The sequence below is a fragment of the Zophobas morio genome, unplaced genomic scaffold, assembly GCF_036711695.1.
Source record: "Zophobas morio isolate AGI-343-1 ecotype UQ-CSIRO unplaced genomic scaffold, CSIRO_AGI_Zmor_V1 ptg000030l, whole genome shotgun sequence".
NCBI lineage: Eukaryota > Metazoa > Arthropoda > Insecta > Coleoptera > Tenebrionidae > Zophobas > Zophobas morio.
Window position 1 is genome coordinate 16,913,871 of NW_026972135.1, and position 22,878 is coordinate 16,936,748.

The following is a 22,878-nucleotide window of genomic DNA, read 5'->3' on the forward strand; positions in this document are numbered from 1 at the left end:
GTTCGTTTGACTGTTCCAATGACCAAATTAGGCACAACAATTGATACGTTTTATTACTCATTTAATGACTAATTATATGATAAATAAATAAATAAACCATATTTTATAGTAAACAACAGTTGACAATACATGGATATTTACTTTAATTAACCCAATCATCATTGACAAAAAATACAATTGCAACAAATTTTTGGTTTTTATTATTTTTTTTAAGAGAAAGTTAATGACTTCGCCGTGTATACGTGTTTAATTTATATAAATTGACAACGCACGGTTAAAACTCCAACCGTGCGTCCCTGGGTCGACGCACTCTTTGTTTTCTTGTTTTTCTAATGTTGTTAATGTTACACCAATTAACTCGTAGTTGTTATTTCATAAAACTTAAGTTCTGATTTAATTTAGGACTATTCAAAATCTTTTTAGCTTCCTATGATCAAATTTTGACAGGATTGCTTTCATCTCACAGGAATATTTGAAATAAAATAATACTTAGGAGTAATTATTTATGTAAGAGATACCTATTATTGACTTTGAATAACGTGCAAAACATATTTTTTTATTTGGTTCTCTTGGACTTTGGTCTAAGGACTGCAAATATATTTTGAAAAACTTACTGCTTTGCCGCAAGGTTTGCAAAAAACACTATCCAGGATGATAGTTTGAAATTTTTTTAATTATACGTAATATCACTGCTCTGTCGCGAAGTTCGTAGACGAATGATGAATGAATTTGGAAATCGAAGAATGAAATACTTACAATTTCATTCTAGGTTTTCCATCTCTTCGAACCCGTCGTTAAATACATTTGGAGAAGTAAGTATATTTACAACATCCGGCTTAGAGGCCGTTAAGTAAAGAATTTCAGTAATACGTCGAATTGGGGGTGCCCATAAATGAAGTCTTGGAAAAACCCGTCCACATTACTAGAAAAGGTCGGTACTTATTTACCTACATACTGCTAATAACCAGCAAACATTTTAAAATATGCATACAAAATTTACATAAAAAGTTGCATTTCGCTTATGTCCGGCTGTAAGACACGTGTTTTCTTGCCAATAGGAACGGTCGTAGAAAATTCATTAAAAAGTGCATCCTGTAGTTCCTGGAATATGTTTTATTTTTATATCTAATAAAATGTTGGCGAACTTCATTCCACCGATATCTTGCTTAGAGTTTCGTTTATTTTAATACAGTCACATTGCAGTACGTGGTATATTTGACAGTGCGCATTAACATTCAGTCCGGGACAGAAATGTGACATCTTAGCATGCACATAGTTCGCTTCGTTCATAGAGTATCTTTCAGTCATCTTTTTAGGCAATATATCGTCCACATTTACATTACATTTACGTAGCGCCACAACTAACTATTTTCGGTGGTACATAACTCCTTCGTCTCATACACCAGTTAACTACCCCGAATACAACGCCCAGCTTGAATTTCCAGGCAATTATTAAGACGAAAAAAGGTAATTTCTCGAGTGACATATCACGCCACCCATTGGTTAAATAGCCCTTTGCATTGAAAGCGCCACCGTCGGAAGCCGTAGTGGGGGCGAATTAAAATTCCCTCTTTGAAATTATATTTCTTTATGGCGAGATAGGCATGAAAATGCCGAAGTAACCCTCGATCAGTTGGGCAGCCCCTATAGCCCTGCACCTCCCGACGCACGTGTCACGTCACTTGCCTCATTACATTGCATATAAATGTACGTTTCATTTCCCCACAACATTCTCGCTTCGTCTTTTTCTAATTTATCCGATGTTCCGAGGAACCGAAGGATGGACGAGTGTTGTGCATACTGAAGGGATGTACGCGTTATTGATCAATGGGGGTTTATGCAGGATTACGATAGTTTTCGAGCTGTATTACGGCGATAACACTAATGGTTATCCACCGGAATAAATTATTGTTTTTAATATTGGCAGTGCACCTAGAGACGGGAACTTTGTGGGGGGCTAAACTTCTGTTCTGGTTTTGAAAACTGTTATTAAGAAGCGGGGATTGTTTGTCTGCCATGACGAAGTAATGCTCAGTGGGAAAGTGATTATAATAAGGGACACTTCAAAAAGTTAAATGGAACTACCAAAATCTAAAGAATCAACTTTATCGAATAGACGCTACAATGTTTTAACGAACGTATCTCTAACATATTGGCAATGGTAGAATAACCTTTATTTTGCGATTGACAAACTGACATTTTACAAGAAAAGTCAATTTAAGGATAAAAGTAATTTTTGGTGGAGTTTGAGATGAAGTAAGATCAATGCAGAAAATAATTCTTTCTATTTCATAGCGTATTGGGACGCCCTATCAATTTGGAACGTCTCAGTGAGTTATAGGTGGCACTAGTAAAAAGTGCAGGATGATGCTGATGTCTTCTACTTTAAAGGAATATCAGAGTCGCTGAAAGTTTTAAGAGTTCTAGGGTAACTTATTAACAAAGAAGAAAGGGAGAGAGACGGAGGAAAACACCGCCTTGTGGGCACACGGAACAGAGCCAACTTCGTGCATAAATATTAATTCCATTATTATATTATTCAAAGTTCATAAATTTTAATAAGATGTACAAACAATACGTACATTATGTCGCTTTATATTTGCATTCATTCCAGTTTTCGCGGCCGAGCCGAATTTTTTCTCGGCAATAATCCGAAAGTATTAAACAAACCCGATTTTCGCGCTTTTTCGTCTTTGGTACAACTCCTCATTGCGATATTATCAGTGTTATTCGCGTCCTCATTCCGTTTTACATATTTATACTTTTAATAAAGCAGGAAATTGCCCGACGAAAAGGCGCAGCGACAACACTAACAAAGAAGTCTCGAGCATAAAGAAAGTGCTTTAGAGGCTATTTTGTTTTTATTTTTGCGCCTTTGAGAGTCGTGCATTAGGATTTAGTTCTCGTGTCAGAAAAGACAGCAATTCACGTTTTCTATGAGTTGGAAATGCCGGGCGCGAACGGTTCAAAGTCTGTGCCGGTCGGTGCAGAGATGGAAAACAAAACCTAAGGGGAAGAGAAAAAAGGGACGATAAGAAAACGAATCGAGATGCATCCGGACACGATTTAGGGACGACGCGTTCCACTTCTCGTCTCAATTAATCGCGTCGATCGGAGGAGGATCATCAATTGAAAACAACGGATTGGAAGTGGCTTTCACGGCGATTACAAAAGAGGACATTAAGATCAACAATATATCACAATCCAAATGTACTATATTTAATGGAAAATCCAATATATAATGTCGTTGATATCGCACGGTTGTTGACTATTAGCCTCAATTTTTGAATGTGCATACGAGAATCTAGAAGCAATATAAGGTTTCGTAGAAATGGAGCTATTGCTAAAAATTGGCTGCAAGCTGGCTCCAAGCTCTCGGAAAGTGAAAAAACATTTTGATTGAATCCAATTGTTCGTATTGTTGTCTGTTTATAGATGCAAACGTACAGTCGCTTTTATTTAGGTCGGTATAATTTTTATTTCCATTTAAACCTATGTTTTAATTCTATTTGCAAGTCTTCGAGCTGATTTTGTTCTGAGCTAATTCATTCGACGATTAAAAATTTCATGTTGGGGTCCTAATGACTTTCAAATTTTTCTATTTATTCAAAGGAAAAAAACCTCAATAAGTTAATGTTAAGTATATTTTTTATTTCCCGAGGGTAAGTTAAAGAAGTATTGTAATCGAGTTCAGCGGCGGACTCCCTCCAACTCTTACGTTTTTTCGACCTTTCATAGCACCTCACTTACAGTACGAAGAAATAGGTCTCCGTGTCCGTCTGTCTATCTGTCGTGTATCTACCGTCTGTCCGGATTTTTATCGTCTAAACTACTGGACCGATTGTTGTCAAATTTTGTATTGTATTGTATTTCTAGAGACATTTGGAAACAGAAATAATCACTTTATGAGTGTCAATAGCCTTGGTTAACCTTCAACTGTCTGCTATTGAGCATTGATTAAATACATATAGATAGACCCATGCTATTGTTTGGAGCGAACAGGCCAACGGCCGGCGAACAAGAGATGGCGCACCAACGGTCGGCCGTCAAACGCCGGCGAAAAGCTTGGACACCAATCACGCGCATAGGTAACACAAATCACACAAATAATATATTTAATGAATCTACCACTCGATAGAGGGCGACGAAAAAATGTGTAAAAATCTCATAGTCACCATTTAAATAATTTGCAACGTTGCCAGATGAGCCTAACACAAATTTGCCGTTATTTCTAGCCAAGTAGGTTTTATTTCGTTTAAAAGTTTCTGGTGAATAAATGGAATTATTATAATGAATAAACAATACAAACAAATTATTACTTGTTATTTTAAATATTTGTTAGTGTTGATGAAAACATAAATGGTAATTAAAGTTATTCTAAATACGGTCCGGTCCGGTAGCTCAAATTTTACAGTACGAGTAATATGTTTCAGGACGAGTAGGTAGCCGAGTCTTTAATTTCTAAACGAGTACTGCGAAAAGAGTTACCGGACGTATGTTGTTATGTATTTTATTTCATACTGTCAACATACTTTTTTATTCGATAATATTATTATTATTTTGAGAAAAAATCCAAATCGAGTCACTTTTTCTGACATCGTTAGCAACCGCTCTTTGGTAAATGTTTTAATTTGTTTATTCGTGCAAATCAGCATCATATGTTTAAACACATAGTACTTATAACACTTTACAAGACTTATTGTTTTGTATAATCCGACTCGATGGACGAATGTTTTGTGCAATCCGTCTCGAAGGACCAATGTTTGTGCAACTCGGCTCGTCCTACCAGTATTTTTTGTAATCTGGTTGATACGACAATGTGATACCGAATTGTACTTTGATATTGCTCCAAGGACCTTTGTTTTCTTGCGTGCGAGATAATAGACAGCGTTCGGTTTCGATGTTTAATACAGGACGGTTACAGAAGTACTAAATTTACTTTTGTATTTACAATAACAGGTAAAGCAAAAGAGACCCAAAAGGGTCAGTGGCCGCTTCCGGAAATGGAAGACTTGTCCTTTTTGGCCACGGAGGTAGAAGAGTGTCTCTTCTACCTCCGTGTTTTTGGCTCAATTTTATCGGACTTGTCCGTTTTTTTTATTTTACCGGAATAGTTCGATCCAGTAAAACGTCAAACTTGACATAGTATGAAGTAAAATAAATAAATTTTATGATGTAAATACAATTAAGTGTATCGATAATAATTCGCTACTGAAAATTTATTGAAATATAATTTGTGTTAAAAAAAGATTTTTGTGGTTTTATGGTTTATTAAATGTAATTAAAATAAATAATATCAAGAACTTGTATTATATATCAAAAACATTCATTGTAAATAAGAAAATTATGTAAATAAACCATAAAACCATACAAAATTTTCCTGCGACCTCTATTCAAAATCCCAGTTTACCAATAGGAATTAAGGCACAAAGATGTTTCACTGAATTTATTACCGATTTTTCAAGAAAAGTATGCTTATAAGCCTATACGCGTCTAATGGGTTAAAACAACAAATAATAATCACAATTTATTTGTTTTATATGTTCATTACAATAATCCCATTTATTTACCAGAAACTTCTAAATGAAATAATATCTGGTTGACGAGAAATATCCGCAAATTTGTGTTAGGCTCATCTGGCAACGTTTTCGGTAGGTAGGTATCAATGGAATAATGCGATTAGGTATACTGACCGTTTTAAGGAGTGCTCGTCCAATAGTGCGTAAACTAAAAGATTTGGTAATTTTCTTGGAAGAGTTTGTTTCTTCAATGAAAATTTATGGTTTTTAATTCTTCGGCCGCTTGAAAGTCTCGCCATGTGAAAATAGATTATTTGATAACCTGTTTCGTAATAATTGTAAATACGAACAAAAGCATATTTGCATATTCTAAACAACTGGCCATATCGATTCCAAACTTGTACAGATATGTTTTTTATTGTTTCTGTTTTCAATGAAATAAATTTTATTTGCAAAATACCTAATGTCTAACGACATATCACGCATACATACTACCCCATGTACTATATTTTCAATCTGTGCATTTTTCGCTTCATTCGTAGGAGCCAAGTAAGAAGTATCAGTGAGACCGGCGGACTTTCAATAGCTCGTAAATGAAAAGATTTAGTAAAGTTTCCTAGAACAGTCTGTCTCTTCATAAAAAAATTTAGACATTTTTACTATGAAATATAGGTACAATACGGTATATTCCACTGTTTGTTTTCTTTGAGATACGACTAGTTCTTGTGCCGAAGTGAAACACCAAAAAGTCTAAAGTCCGGAAATCAGAGTGAATTTTAAAACACATAAAACGACTTCTTTATTTATTTAAATATTGTCCTGTAACGTCCTGTGACGTGGAATGGAGTTTCTTAATGTACAAAAGTATGTTAGATAATAACCGAAAAATTTTCTTGATTAAAACTAAAGGAAACACAATTATTACTTGGAATAAAAATAAAGAATATCAAGAACTTGTGCTATGTATTAAAAATATTTAATTTCAAATAAGTAAATTATGTTAATAAACCATAAAACCACAAAAATCTTTTTTTAACACAAATTATATTTCAATAAATTTTCAGTAGCGAATTATCGATATACTCAATTGTATTTACATCATAATAGTTATTTATTATACAAGCGGTTAAAGTGAATGTTTAATGAGCGGCCAGTTTAAGGCGAGAGCGGCGTATGCCGCGAGCGCCTTAAGACCACGAGTTACACATTCATTTTAACCGCGAGTGTAATACAAACTTTTATTCAATTTTGACAACCCCAAGTCCCAAATTGTGAAAAAATTGGTGATTCAAAGTTCACATTCGAGAAACGTCAGAATTGACAGCGACCAAATAAAAGTTTTATATGGGTAGAATTTAGGTTACAATATCAGGTGTGTGTGTGTAGTATGTGACTCTGGCGACGGTGTTTGTTTATTTTAAGCAAACTAAAATTATCGAAAAATTGCAAAATCATGCAAGATTCCAACGGCAAAACTTGCTCCCAAAAAAGAGCAAATCAGAAAGTGTATCAAAAGTTCCTTAGATGGAAAGAGCAGCAAGGCATTGGAGAAATTAGAGAAATGGTAACCATGGTTTTAAAACAGCAAAATAAAAATTTTATTTCGCTAGCGGTTTAAAAATTTTATGGTGCTACCGGATAAACCAAAGCTTTAGTGGCCTACTGACGGCAAAATAAACGTTTGTTTACATGTCAAAATTGAATAAAATTTATTTATTTTACTTTATACTATGTCAAGTTTGACGTTTTACTGGATCGAACGATTCCGGTAAAATCAAAAAAACGGACAAGTCCGATAAAATTGAGCCAAAAAGGACAAGTGTTCCATTTCCGGAAGCGGCCACTGACCCTTTTGGGTCTCTTTTGCTTTACCTGTTATTGTAAATACAAATGTAAATTTAGTATTTCTGTAACCGTCCTGTATTAAACATCGAAACCGAACGCTGTCTATTATCTCGCACGCAAGAAAACAAAGGTCCTTGGAGCAATATCAAAGTACAATTCGGTATCACATTGTCGTATCAACCAGATTACAAAAAATACTGGTAGGACGAGCCGAGTTGCACAAACATTGGTCCTTCGAGACGGATTGCACAAAACATTCGTCCATCGAGTCGGATTATACAAAACAATAAGTCCTGTAAAGTGTTATAAGTACTATGTGTTTAAACATATGATGCTGATTTGCACGAATAAACAAATTAAAACATTTACCAAAGAGCGGTTGCTAACGATGTCAGAAAAAGTGACTCGATTTGGATTTTTTCTCAAAATAATAATAATATTATCGAATAAAAAAGTATGTTGACAGTATGAAATAAAATACATAACAACATACGTCCGGTAACTCTTTTCGCAGTACTCGTTTAGAAATTAAAGACTCGGCTACCTACTCGTCCTGAAACATATTACTCGTACTGTAAAATTTGAGCTACCGGACCGGACCGTATTTAGAATAACTTTAATTACCATTTATGTTTTCATCAACACTAACAAATATTTAAAATAACAAGTAATAATTTGTTTGTATTGTTTATTCATTATAATAATTCCATTTATTCACCAGAAACTTTTAAACGAAATAAAACCTACTTGGCTAGAAATAACGGCAAATTTGTGTTAGGCTCATCTGGCAACGTTGCAAATTATTTAAATGGTGACTATGAGATTTTCAGAGATATGTAAAAGACTCTTTTACATATCTCTGGAGATTTTTACACATTTTTTCGTCGCCCTCTATCGAGTGGTAGATTCATTAAATATATTATTTGTGTGATTTGTGTTACCTATGCGCGTGATTGGTGTCCAAGCTTTTCGCCGGCGTTTGACGGCCGACCGTTGGTGCGCCATCTCTTGTTCGCCGGCCGTTGGCCTGTTCGCTCCAAACAATAGCATGGGTCTATCTATATGTATTTAATCAATGTATTGAGCTTAATTAAACTCTGTTTCCAAATATCTTTAGCAACACTTTAGATGGTAAAACGCTCCCAAAAATTGGTTAATCGTCCCACCAACAATTTGATGACCCAATGTCCAAAACTTACAGTACTAAATGTGTTTTTATTTTTATAAAATAAGGTACACCTGTGGTGTATGAATCCGTGTTGAGTTCTCACCCCAGACATATAAATTTTTGGAAAAAAGTAAAATTGTACAATATTTGGAATTTAAGTTGGAAACTGCAAAATTGAATGCTCTGAAAACGTTTATCGTAATCGTAGTAAATCGTTAATAAAAATTTATTCGTTTAACCGCTCCTAAAAAAATTGATGACGTCATTTCAAATGAAATATGCAAAATATTACGACTTTCTAGAATTACTTGTATCTCAAAAAAATTAACGAAAGTTTGTTGTATTGTTTAATGAATGATTAAATCAATAAATACTCCCAAAAATTTGCAAAAATGTTGATGACGTCATCACCAAATTTTCTAATGGAAACATTCTTTACAAATTACTTTAAAATTACAAAATTATCTTTATTTTAACATATAGGGGTTTCAATAAAAAATAAAATTCTCAAAATCAAATCTTTCATTGTGCAAAAACTCTGGATTTAATTACTTTGGAACTATTTTTTGATACCTCAATTTTTCCTTTCTTCATTTGCTTGAATTTTTCAATATTTGCATTTTTCAATGTTCGGATTTATAATTTTTGTTTTTCCAACTTTTAATTGTTTAAATTTTTCAATTTCTCCACTTCCAAAATTTTCAATTTTCGCAATTTTTCAATTTCGCAATTTTTTGATATAACCTACAATTTTTCATTTTTCGATTTATCAGTTTTTCATTTTTCGATATTTCAATTTTTCAAGTTCCTGATTTTATTTTACATTTTTCCAATTTTTTAATTTCAGTTTCTGAATTTTATATCACAATTTTTATTTTTTCATTTTCTTTATTTTTCGATTTTATGCTTTTTGTTCATTCAGTTCTGCAATTTTTCGATCTTTGAATTTTCATTCCTCGATTTTCCAATTTTTGGATTTCGCAATCATCCGATTTTCCCATTTTTTTAATTTTCAATATTTTGACCCAGTAACTCGTTTTTCGTTAATTCGCAATTTTTCAATTTTAAAGTTTCTCAATGTTCAATGTTTTGATTTTCAGTTATTTGTTTCTTCAATTTTTGAAGCTCGTGATTTCCATTTTTTAGATTTTTCAAAGTTTTCATTATATACTTTTCACACTTTCGGAAATTGTTCATTTTTTTTTTCGAAAAGTTAAAATTGAAAAATCGAAAAATGAAAAATTGAAAAATAAAAAATCGAGAAGTTAAAAATCGGAAAATATTGAGATTTGGAAAAATTGGAAATCAAAGAACTGAAGAAACGAAAAATCGAAAAATTGGAAAGAAGAAAAACGATTCAAAATTGATTTAATATTGATGGAAAAACTAAAAATCGAAAAATTAAAAAATCCGAAAATTGAAAAATTTCACATTGAAAAAAAAACATTATTAAATCAGAAAAACAGAAAAAAAGAAAAAATAAAGAAAATAAAAAACCGAAACGAAAAATTGCAAATCGAAAATTGGAAGAAATGAAAAGTTAAAGAATCGAAAAATTAAAAATTGAAAACTCGAGAAATATTAAATCAAAAAATTGCAAAATCCAAAAATGGAAGTAACAACAAAAATGAAACATTGAAAAATCGCAAGCCGAAAAATTGACGAAACGAAAAATTGAAAAAAACTAAAAATAGAAAAAACAAAATTATAAAATCGAAAGATTGGAAAAAAAATCGAATTACGTATTGAGAAAATTAACAAAATAAGAAACCGAAACGAAACGAATTGCAAAATTAAAAAGTCGAAAAATTGAAAAACTGAAAACTCGAATAATTGCAAATCGAAAAACTGAAGAAATAAAAAAGAATGAAAAATTTTTAATTTCACTTACTGGATTTTATATGGCAATTTTTATTTTTTTTCATTTCCTTTATTTTTTTCAATGTATTTTCGATTTGATGCTTTCTGGTTCATTCAATTTTGCAATTTTTCTATCTGTGACTTTTCATTCCTCGTTTTTCCAATTATTGGATTTCTAAATCGTCCGATTTTCCGATTTCTTTAATTTTCAGTATTTCGACTTTACAGTGTTTCGATTTTGAAATTTCTCAGTTTTTAATCTTTCCATTTTTCAATTTGTCGTTTCTTCAATTTTTCAAGTTCCTGATTTCCAATTTTTAGATTTTTCGAGATTTTCATTTTATGCTTTTTCGTTTTTTCATTTGTACTTTATAATTTCGCAAATTGGAACAGTTTAAAAATCGAAAAATTAAAAATTTCCAAAAAAGAAGAAACGAAAATTCGAAACATTGAAAATCTAAATATCTAGAAATTTAAAAATCGAAAAATTGGAAAGAAGGAAAAACGAATCGAAACGAAAAATTGGAAAACCCAAAAATTGTGAAATCTAAAAGTTATAGAATGATTAAAATTGTAGAGTCGAAAAGCTGTAATTTGAAAGATGGACAAATTGAGAAATTAAAAATCGAAAAATTGAAAAATTTCACATTCGAAAAAAGAATTAGAAAATGAGAACATTGAAAAAATAAAGAAAATAAAAACGGAAATGAAAAATTACAGAACAAATATTTTAAGAAATGAAAAGTTAAACACTCCAAATAATAAAAAATTCAAAATTGAAAACTCGAGCGATTTTAAATAAAAAAATTGCAAAATGTAAAAATGAAAGAAGCAACAATATTGAAAAAATTATAAAAACAAAAAATTATAAAATCGAAACATTGAAAAATCGAATAATAATTGAGAAAATTAAGAAAATAAGGAGCCGAAATGAAAAACTGCAAATGAAAAATTTAAAAGGGAAAATTGAAAAACTGAAAACTCGAATAATTGCATATCGAAAAGATGAAGAAACAAAAAAGAATGAAAAATTGAAGAACTCAAATATTTATGCTACTGGTTTTTACTTTATAGAGGTTATCAGAAAACAAAAATTGCAATTTTTTTTTTAATTTTCCGGTGAAACGGTATTTGTTAAGTTCAGCAGCGAAGGAAGGCGATCAATTTTTTCAAAAATGCATTCGAAACAACGACGACGTAACTTTGCCTGCTCATTCCCACCAACACTGTGATGACGTCATCTTAATATTTTGCTTAGTAAACGCCTTAATATCCTTGGATAATTTTTTAAATTGTTCATAGAAAATAAAATCAATAATGATAAATTAATTATAGTTAGTTTTTAAAGTTTTTGTAATAATGTCTCATTCTTACCCCACTTAACGTTTTTTTCTTATTTTAAACGCAGTGGCAAGTACTTAACTTACTTGAGCATTAAGCCACAAAAGCTATTACATTCAGTCTCGAGTAAATTCTCTTTTAATCTGAACCTGAACTTTTCCACCCATTGTCGTTCCATAAAATATGGAAAACTCCTATCCCTAAGTTTTCCAAACAGATGATAATTCAATAGAAACTTATACACGATTTCATGATCGCTAACTACAGGAAGAGCCGAACAATTTTTCTTGGCATTCTTCCAACAAGAACTCCACTTTCCTCCGCCGAAAAAACTTTCGCCGTTATTACTGGTTAAAGAAAAGTGTATGATAATGGGAATAGTTGTGGCAGTTGTGCTTCTATCAATGACCCAAAATTAAATAGAGGCTCGTGACGTGCAGGTGGTTTCTTTCGTCCCGTCTGCTGCGAAGGGGGCGGTTTTGTCCGTTCCTATTCGATTAGGAAAATGGTGCATCCGTCTGAAGTTGTTCGCTTTAATTGTGAATTGCCGGCCTTGTTCGTTTAACTTTATTTCAGTGGCGTAGTTTTAATGTAATTGTTTTGCTTTGTTACAGATACAGTGGTGGCTTTGTGCGGTCAACGAACAGGTTATAATAGTCAAAGATGTCCAGTAGAAGTCTGAGTTTTGCGGCATGCACTGTTACCATCATCCTGGCCGTCGCGGTTTCATACACACAAGGTGGGTCATTTGCTTCCAACGTGATAATGCGGGTTATTACTGGATACCAGTCGGATTATCTTGTTGTGGACACATTGTAACGATATGTGGGTTATTAATTATAAAGATGATGTTAAAAATTAACAAACGTTTTTTGACTTTCGTGTGTAGCTACAAAATAAAAAAATTGCTTTTCCATTTCATTCACTGAAGACTCAGCGATGAAAATTGTTTCAAAAATTCTTTACTTCCAAGATTAAATTTGTAGAACGGTTAATAGCGGTACAGTTTCATTTTTTCTTGCTTTCAAATTTACAAAATACAAGCTTCTCTTGGTGATGGAAATAATAAGAGTCTTCTTTTGCTGTTGATAGTAATAGATCAGTTAAGGTTCGGCTGTGAAACTTTGCTACATTAGTGTATTTTGCAACCAATGATTGTTATTAAAGTAGGTAATCGTATGACATTTAACTGTTTTGTGCAGTGAGTGTCAGATCTTACTCTTATTTTATAATAATAATAATACGAATTACTTATTAAAAAAAAATTAGTTTAATTATTTTACAATTTTTCGATATTAAGGGTATCCGAATTTCATTGTTTCCATTTTCGAATTTTTTGATCTATTTCAAAATTTCTATGTCGAATTTTCCATATTTTTGATTTTTCAGTTTCATAATTGTACACTTCTTCGATTTTTCAGTTCTATATTTTTACAGTTTTTCGAGTTCTCAATTGTCCACTTTTTAATGAATCAGTTTTTCAATGTTTGATTTTTCAGTTACCAGATTTTCGATTTTTCGGATTCTCGTGTTGGAACACCTTTATTTACTTAGAGGGTACCTACTTAATTTACCACAATCAATCTTAGCTGGTACTAACCTCGCCCACCAGCCATCTATTTTCGTAGACGTATGTCGTTTGGCAAGATCAGTCTTATCTTAGCAAAATCTATCCCCACCCACCCGCCCTCTATTTTCCTAGAGGATATGTTATTTGCCAAAATCAGTCTTACATTAGCAGGCGCTAGCCCCACCCACCCACCCTTTTTTTCTTAGAGAGTGTGACATTCTGACATTTGCCAAAACCAGCCTTATCTTAGCAAGAACTAGTCCCTCCCACCAGCCATCTATTTTCTTAGAGGGTACGACATTTGCCAAAATCAGTCTTATCTTAGTAAGAACTAGCCCCGCCCACTCGCCCTCTATTTTAGAAGATATGTCATTTGCCAAAGCCAGTCTTATCTAAGCAGGTACTATCCCCGCCCACTCGCCGTTTATTTTCTTACAGGGTATGTCATTTTCCAAAACCAGTTCTATCTCAGTAAGTGCTAGCACCGCCCACCCGCGCTTTTCAAATTCTAACAGCTAATTTTATTTCCATTCAATATCAGATCCACCGTTCATTCTGACCACATAAAATCGTTCATTGAAATACAGGCGGGGTGGGTGGGCGTGGTTAATTATTTCTTCTGTCGTGTGGGACTGGAAACTAATTGGATCTAGGATGTGAAAAAAGTAAAAAAAGCGCTGTACGTAACTTTTTTGTTTACTATTTGCTATAAGATTATTTCATTTTCTTACTTCAGAAGAAAAAAAAATGAAAGAACGGGTGGGTGGGCGAGCCTAAGTTTAATTTTTCCTACAGTGTCTTATAAGCAAGCAATAGTCTTATCCAGCCACCTACCCGCCCCCATTTCCCACCTTTTTGCATTTCTCAATTATTCGATTTTCCGATTTCTTTAATTTTCAATATTTCGATTTTTTTGAAATTTCTCAATTTTTTCTATCTTGACTTTTCAATTTTTCATTTTTTCGATTTTTCAAGTTCTTTATTTCCAATTTTCAGACTTTTCCAAATTTTCATTTTATACTTTTTCGTTTTTTCATTTTTATTCTACACAAATTTTCCTTTTTTTTTGGTATTCGCAAAATTTTCAAACTCAAATCTTTCATTGTTCAAAAAATTTGGATTTATTTACCTTCGAACAATTTTTTGATATGTATCACATTTTTTTTTTTTCTTCATTTGCTTGAATTTTTCAATCTTTGTATTTTTCAATGTTTCGGAATTTTTCGATATTACAATTTTCATAATTCGATTTTTCAGTTTCTGAATTTTTTATTTTTCGATTTTCCAATTTTTTAAATTTTATTTTCTGGACTTAATATCACAATTATATTTTTTTTTTATTTTCTTAATTTTTTTCAATGTTTTTTCGATTTGATACTTTTTTTCAATCATTGAAATTTGTTTACTGGTTGCTATAAGATCATTTTATTTTCTTATTTCAGAAGAAAAAAAAATGAAAGAACTCCTAAGTTTGACTTTTTCCTACAGCGTCTTATAAGCAAGCAATAGCCCTGTCCAGCCACCCCACCCGCCGCCTTTTCACTCAAGTAACTATCCTTGATATTGTTAATCAATAACAACATTAACATTTTATTAGAATCTTAGGAAAATTCATTAAACTATTGGCGAGAAAATAAATAAACTGTTCAACAGAGTATCTAGAAGGTATTAAACTGGTGTTAAATCAGCATATCAGACGTGGGAATCATATTTAAAGAACAATATAACCTTTACTCCTCCCACTCGCACAAGCTCCACCCACTTTAATAAATCATTTCATTAGCTCGGAGAAGAGGGGCGGCGATTGTAACTGTCTACTTTATGTGATTTTGTATTAGTTAAATATAATCGTTGACAAGTTGTTTTTCAAAAAAAAAAAAAAAATTGTAAAAAATGAAATTAAAAAAAAATGTCATACTAGATTCTGTTATGTGTTAATATACAATTCAAATTCTGTCGAAGAACCAATAAAATGAGTGGGCGGGGCCTCTTTTTACTTTTATTTAAGTCTACCGCGTGTTAAGATACAATTTAATTCCCATTTTACACTAACTAAAATAAGTCAGTGAAGTGGATAAAGGGGGTGACCGGGGCTGAGTTTAAGCTTTCTTGTACATAGTCTTATAAGCAAACAGTAGCGCCACCTACCCACCTCGTCTTCATTCCAATGACCACTCTTAAGAACTAGCAAGAACTAGTACCGCCCACCCGCCCTCTATTTTTCTAGAGATATGTCATTTCCCAAAGCCAGTCTTATCTAAGCAGATACTAGCCTCGCCCACCCGCCGTTTATTTTCTTAGAGCCATTTGCCAAAACCAGGTCTAAGTACTAACTAGCCCCGCCCACCCGAGCTTTTCAAATTCTAACGGTTAATTCTATTTGTATTCAGTTTAAGATACACCGTTCATTCTGACCACATAAAATCATTCATTGAAATAGAGGCGGGGTGGGTGGGCGGAGTTAATTATTTTTCTGTCGTCTCGTCTTCAGAAAAAAAATGAAAAAACGGGTGGGTGGGCGAGCCTAAGCTTCACTTTTTCCTGCAGCGTCTAATAGCAAGCAATAGCCCTGTCCAGCCACCTACCCGCCCCCTTTTCACTCTAGTGACTATTCTTGATATTGTTAATCAATGACAACATTAACATCTTATTAGAATCTTAGGAAAATGCATTAAACTGTTGGTGAGAAAATAGATAAATGGTTCAACAAGATATCTAGAAAGTATTAAACAGGTGTTAAATCAGCATACCTGACATGGGAATTATATTTAAAAAACAATAGAACTAATACTCCTCCCACTCGCACAAGCCCCACCCACCTTAATAAACCATTTCATTAGCCCGGAAAAGAGGGACGGCGATTGTACTGTCTACTTTATGTGCTTTTTTCATTATTTAAATGTAAACGCAGACGACAAAGTTGTTTTTCGAAAAAAAAAGGTAAAAAATAAAATTAAAAAAAAGTCGTCCTAGTTTCTATTATTTGTTAATGTAGAATTCAAATTCCGTCTCTTTTTGGATTAAACAATTAAATAAGTCAGGGAAATGGATAAAGGCGGTAAGCGGGTCTGAGGTTACGCTTTTTTCTATACAGTCTTATAAGCAAACAGTAGCGCCACCTACCCCTCCTCTTTACTCCGATGACTACTCTTAAGAACTAGCAAGAACTAGTACCACCCACCCGCTCTCTATTTACCTAGAGCATACATTGTTTGCCAAAACGAGTCTTATCTTAGCAGATACTAGTCCCGCCCACCCGCCCTCTATTTTCTTGAGGATATGCCATCTACCAAAATCAATCTTATCTTAACAAGTAGTAGCCCTGTCCCTCCGCCGACTTTTCACTCTAACAACTAATTTTATTCTGCTATTCAGTATAAGATCCACCATCCATTCTGACCAGATAAAATCATTCATTGACATACAGGCGGAGTGGGTGGGCGGGGTTAATTATTTTTTCTATCGTGTGGGAGTGGAAACTAATTGGATCTAGGATGTGAAAAAAGTAAAAAAAGCGCTGTACTTAAGGTTCTTGTTCACTATTTGCTATAAGATTTTATTTTCTTACCACAGAAGAAAAAAAATTACAGAACGGGTGGGTGGGCGGGCCTAAGTTTAACTTTTTCCTACAGAATCTTATAAGCAAATAATAGCTTAGTCCAGCCGCCTACCCGCCCCCTCTTCACTCTATTGATTATTCTTGATATCGTTAATCAATGACAACATTATTATCTTATTAGAATCTTAAGCAAATCAAATTGTTCAACAAGGTATTTAGAAAGTATTAAACTGCTGTTGAATCAGCATACCAGACGTGGAAATCATTTTCAAAAAACAATTTAACTGCTACTCCTCCTACTCGCAAAAGCTCCACCCACCTTAAATCATTTCATTGGCCCGGAGAAGAAGGACGGCGTTTGTAATTGTGTCTACTTCAACTACTTACATGTGATTTTTTAATTATTTAAGTGTAAACGCTGACGGCAAAGTCGATTTTCGAAAAAAAAAAATAAACAAAATTTAGTAAAAAAAAAAATTCCTAGATTCTGTTATTTATCATCATAAAATCCAAACTCCGTCGCCTGGCCAATAAAATGAGTGATCAAAACGGAGTAGTAGTGGGTGGCCAGGGCCACTTTTGCTTTTGTTTGAAGTCTTAGATTCTACCACTTGTCAAAATAGAATTCAATTCCCATTTTACAGTAAATAAAATAGGTCAATGGATAAAGGCGTTGGGCGGGGCTGAGTTTAGTTTTTTTCTACAGAATCTAATAAGCAAACATTTGCCCCGCCCACCCGCCTCCTCTTCATTCATTCCAATGATTACTATTAATATTTTTCAGTTTTATGTTAGTAAGTACCTACTAAGAGTGTAATCGTATTGATCTTCACACAGCATATTGAGTCAATTTCATTTAAAATTACCCACAAAATCATCAGTTTTGATATATGCATTCGGATAGAGTGAAATTAATTTCTATGAAAGATTAAATTTATTTGATCCTGTTTGGTTTCAAATTTCGGGATTACTTGGTGAATTCAAAGCGTCAGGTATCTGTGATGCCCAAATTTGATTGTTTTGACGATTAGAACCTTTTACGGGAGACCAAATGAAACTCATGTTCCTCAAAAACTCTGCATCAAAACTCCATATGTGAGAAGTAGTCCTCAAGCTTCAATTTTTGGGAACGATACTTTTTGAAACTCTTGTAACGAACATGCTTCCAGGCGGCAGAAATTCCTTTCCTACTTATCAGATGTAAAATCAGTTAAATTCCAATCTTTAGTGATCCGAAAAAAGTTAAATTTACCCAACATTGCCAGAAAGCCTTTGCCCGTATAAATTGATTCCTGTCCATTTCTCTGCTATTTAAAATATCAAATGGCCATATGTCTTACTGAGCTGAAAACATGAACAAACGTGCATGGAGATGCATTTTACAATATTGCCATGAAAGTTATTAATTACTTACTGATAAAATTAACCATTGAAGAACAAGCAGGTCCTCGCTTTTTAGTCCAATCGTGGTAGAAAATAGCATTTTAATGAGATTTTAGTACTAAAAAGGCACTAAAATGTACGGGCACTAGTAACGCAACCACATAAAATATTTTGTACAATTTGTGGAGGTGGTGAGAAAGACGAGCTGCTCGAAGGGCTTCATCTCGGGCTTTTTGGATATACGGCCAGGAGTGTCGTGGAGGGATCCATGTCTGCACCCAGCACCAGTAAATGGATCAGTTTGTGCATTTATTCGGTTTAATTACTCCTAGAATAATCATCAAACTGGATAAAATAATTCAGTTTGAGTTGTTCAGTGACTGTAAGAATCGAGGAATAATTTGTTAATTCACTTCGACACTTTCCATGGCTAATACAAAAATCGAATCGAGCGCTAATTTCAAAATACGATTTTTAAAACGTTTTTAAGTGAATGCAACGATTTTTAAAAAATACTGACCGATAACTCTCGATTACTGAGTAAATTAGATATTCAGTATTTTGTAAAAATATATGCATTATGCATTAGACAAGTTGTCTTTGCGGGTTTTCTCTGTTTTATTGAAAAATTTTGTATAAATGTTGTACCAGTCGTAACTAACCTTAAATTGAGAACGGCCTCTAAAAAATGCACAGTTTTTCCCAACATTAAAAGAGTTACTTAAAGAAGTTTCCCAAGAACACTTCTCTTGGATTTTGTGTACTTTGTCAAGAAAGTGAAACGAAATTAATTTGTTGGAGTCTCAAGAGGATGAAAGTTAATAAGAATGACATTCGCTCAAAATACGCAGACCTTCGTTCTGGTCGCGACGTTGAAATTTCAATTCTCTCTTCCCCATCTTCCCCATGACTTTTTTTTAATAAGTCCCTAATTTCTCGATCGAACGGCATGTTGGCAGGCAACAACCCTCATCGAACGCGAAACATTTCCCTTAACAAATGTATATCTTCTTTTCCGAAGAGCATGAGATGAAAAACAATAAAAAAAGGGAACGCGTAAATAAATTATGGAAATTGTGTTTTCGGTCGAATTTGACGGGTCGGAAACGAGAAGAAAATGCTTTATTTAGCAGACGATTCGCGTATGAGTCAGCGAACGACAGTTGGATTTTAATTTCCACCATTACGAGGGTCATGAGGCTATTTCCGGCCGACAATAATAGATCAAGTGCTTTTTCTAACAAGTTATTCACTTTAATTGCATTCAGAGAGCACGGCATCCGTCGTCTGTCTTCGCCACCGTTTTTTAACTCGCGAAGAACCCGATAATTAATTGATCCGTGTGTTTGGCGACAACAACACATGCGGGCGACTTCTTTTTCGTCGTTTCCTCTTCGGAAACTCTTCCAATTAAAACATCAATGTCATCTGGAGAAAAAAATACGCGCAATTAAATGCTGTCGTCGACGCGATTAATCCCGAAACTTGAAACGTGGTAGGGGATGGAAGACCCTTTCCCTCGATCCTCCATGATTCCATACCTTGGGAATTTCAATTGTTTACGTTTGGATATGCTCCGAGAAGAGGGCGTTATTGTCAGATCGATTGTTTGCAGTTTGTATTCGACTGAATATCAGTTGCGGTCTCGCGAAGTTTAGTATTCCTACCCTCGGCGTGTTTATATTTGAGTTATTGGATTGTTGGGTTGGTAGCTCTGGTATAATATTAGGTGAAACCCGGGTTGTGTGTTTTACAGAAATTAGAGGACGCGAGCGACCGGAATTCCAAATTTGCACCGGATCAACTTTTAAGTAGCAGATTTCCTCAGAACGCTTTTGTACTGCAACGAAATTTTAATAATTTTGAATCATACTAACTTTCTAAGAAACATGTAGAAGTAGGAATGAACTATATTTCTACCTAGTTTTGCGTAAAAGTTGTAGCATAGTCGAATAATGGAAAATATACAAAACTCTAGAAAATGACTTGGTAGTTAAACGATCAAACAGTTCTCCAAATAACAACCTATCTGTAAAACATACAAATTAGCACATAGAGACGTTAGAATAAGAGTACTTACGAACATTGAACGTTAAGTTCTTTACACGATTGGTGGCTCATATTATGTACTAGAATGTCTTATATTTTCCGCTTCTTTCAAAAATAAAAACAAAATATTTTGCGAACTGTTATTTGTGGTAACCTCCATACATTAGAACACATATAGATAAGTAACAACTGTAACAGTGTAAGAAACTAAATAGTATCCTTTAAATGGGTTTTGACAACCTATAATTTTTTTTTGTGTTTGTCTACCACATCTAACTACCTACTTTACTTCCTGAACGTAAGCTGAAGAAGTATTGTGACCAAGTCCTTTGAACGACGGGCTACTTTCGTGTTTTCTCTACGTATCATGACTCTTAGGGTATGAAAAAGTAGGTCGCCCATTTGTTTCTGTCTGTCTATCTTTCTAACGTCGGTCGGAATTTTTAATAGATTGTTGTGAAATTTTATCTGTGTTCTAAAAATATCCTCTCGCTAGATGGTAAAACCCTAAAAAAATTATTTCCACCAACAATAGGATGACGTCACGTTGAAAATTTACGGTGGTAAATATTATCTAAATTTTATAAAACAAAATACTTCTCTGGTTTATAAATCTGTGGTGATTTTATAGACATTCAGATTTTTGTAAAAAAATAAAAAATCTTGCAAACGTTTTAAGGTTATCGTAATCGTGGTAAATCGTTATCAAAATTTTTTCGTTTATGGCAGCTTAAAAAATGATCATATTTTGCTGTGTAAATGTTCCTTAAAAAAAATTGCCTTAAATTTCATAGAATAACATATTCCTGTATGTGTGATTTATGAATCCGTGTGGAGTTTTTGCCCTAGACATACAAATTTTTGTGAGAAAAACTAAAATTGTACAACAACATTTTACAATAAATAAATAAAATCAGTCGTACTTTAGGAACTACTAGCCTCGCCCACCCGCCCTCTATTTTCTTAAAGAGATTATTATTTGCCAAAATCAGTCTTATCTTAACAAGTATTAGCCCCGCCCACCCACCCTCCGTTTTCTTAAAGTATATGGCATTTCCCAAAATCAGTCTTATCTTTTGTATTATTTAACACATTCTTTTGTATAATTTAACACATGATAAGATAAATTGTCCGGAGTTATTAAATAAAATTAATTTTAATGTACCAAGATGTAGAACCCGTAACAACTTTCTTTCTATATTACGCTCGAACTAATCCACTTCGTAAATCTCCTGTAATATTAATGCGTAGTATGTTTAACAGAATATCGAATGATTCTGATTTGTTTGCGGACTCAGTAAATAACATTGTTAAAATTCTTTTAATCCATCATTAGAGACTTTGGTCTATTCAGTAACATGATTGTTACAGTGTTTTTTTTCTTGCTCATATTTATTTCTTTTTATGAATCCTAATTTAAAGATTTAGATATAATAATCTCTCAGATGAAGTTATAATTTATTTTATAATGCTAGATTATTGCATGTATATATTTTATATTTTGTTTCTTTTTCTTTTTTTTGCTAATGTTAAGTTAAAATATAATATGTAATTTGAATAATTTCTATGGTATTGGGTGTAAACCTTTTTGAGAATAAATGTTATTATTATTTATTATCTTAACAAGTACTAGCCCCACCCGTCCGCCCTTTATTTTCATTGAGGATATGTCATTTGCCAAAACCAGTTGTATTTTAGGAAGTACTGGTCCTACCTACTCGCCCTCTCTTTTCTTAAAAGGTGTATCATTTGCCAAAATCAGTATTACCCTAGCAAGTACTAGCCCCGCCCACCCGCCCTCTATTTTCTTAGAGGATATGTCATCTGCCAAAATCAGTCTTATCTTAGCAAGTACTAGCCCGGCCACCCGCCCTCTATTTTCTTAAAGAATATATTATTTTCCAAAATCAGTCTTATCTTAACAAGTTCTAGCCCCGCCCACCCACCCTCTGTTTTTTAGAGGATATGTTATCTGCCAAAATCAGTCTTTTCTTAGCAAGTACTAGCCCGGCTACCCACCCTCTATATTCTTAAAGAGTATATTATTTTCCAAAATCAGTCTTATCTTAACAAGTATTAGCCCCGCCCACCCACCCCCTATTTTCTTAGAGGATATGTCATCTGCCTAAATCAGTCTTATCTTAGCAAGAACTAGCCCGGCTACCCGCGCTCTATTTTCTTAAAGAGTATATTATTTTCCAAAATTAGTCTTTTCTTAACAAGTACTAGCCCCGCCCACCCACCCTCTGTTTTTTAGAGGATATGTCATCTGCCAAAATCAGTCTTATCTTAACAAATACTAGCCCCGCCCACCCACCCTCTAGTTTCGTAGTGGCTATTTCATTTGCCAAATTCAGTCTTACTTTGGCAAGTACTAACCCCACCCACCCGCTTTTTTTATTAGTTTTATCTTGGAAATGATTTTCGTTTAAATTCCCCTAAAAATTCATGACGTTGATTCATGATTTTATAATTTTGGCCTATTAAATTTCATAGAATTACACACTTCTGCATGTGTGATTTCCGTGTTGAGTTTTTACCCTAAATATCAAGATTTTTTGAAAAATATCAAAATTGTATTTTA

General features: G+C 33.5%; 1 protein-coding gene across 3 annotated transcripts in view; it reads left to right on the plus strand.

Moving 5' to 3' along the window:
- Positions 1-22,878, plus strand: part of LOC135138164 (uncharacterized) — a 380,544-nt gene that overhangs the window by 52,330 nt on the left and 305,336 nt on the right. For all 3 annotated transcript variants that reach the window (XM_064068058.1, XM_064068060.1, XM_064068059.1), the window contains exon 2: positions 12,348-12,472. In XM_064068058.1, the coding sequence (XP_063924128.1) occupies positions 12,397-12,472 (76 nt within the window). In that variant the 5' untranslated portion in view covers positions 12,348-12,396. The remainder of the gene's footprint in view (positions 1-12,347; positions 12,473-22,878) is intronic.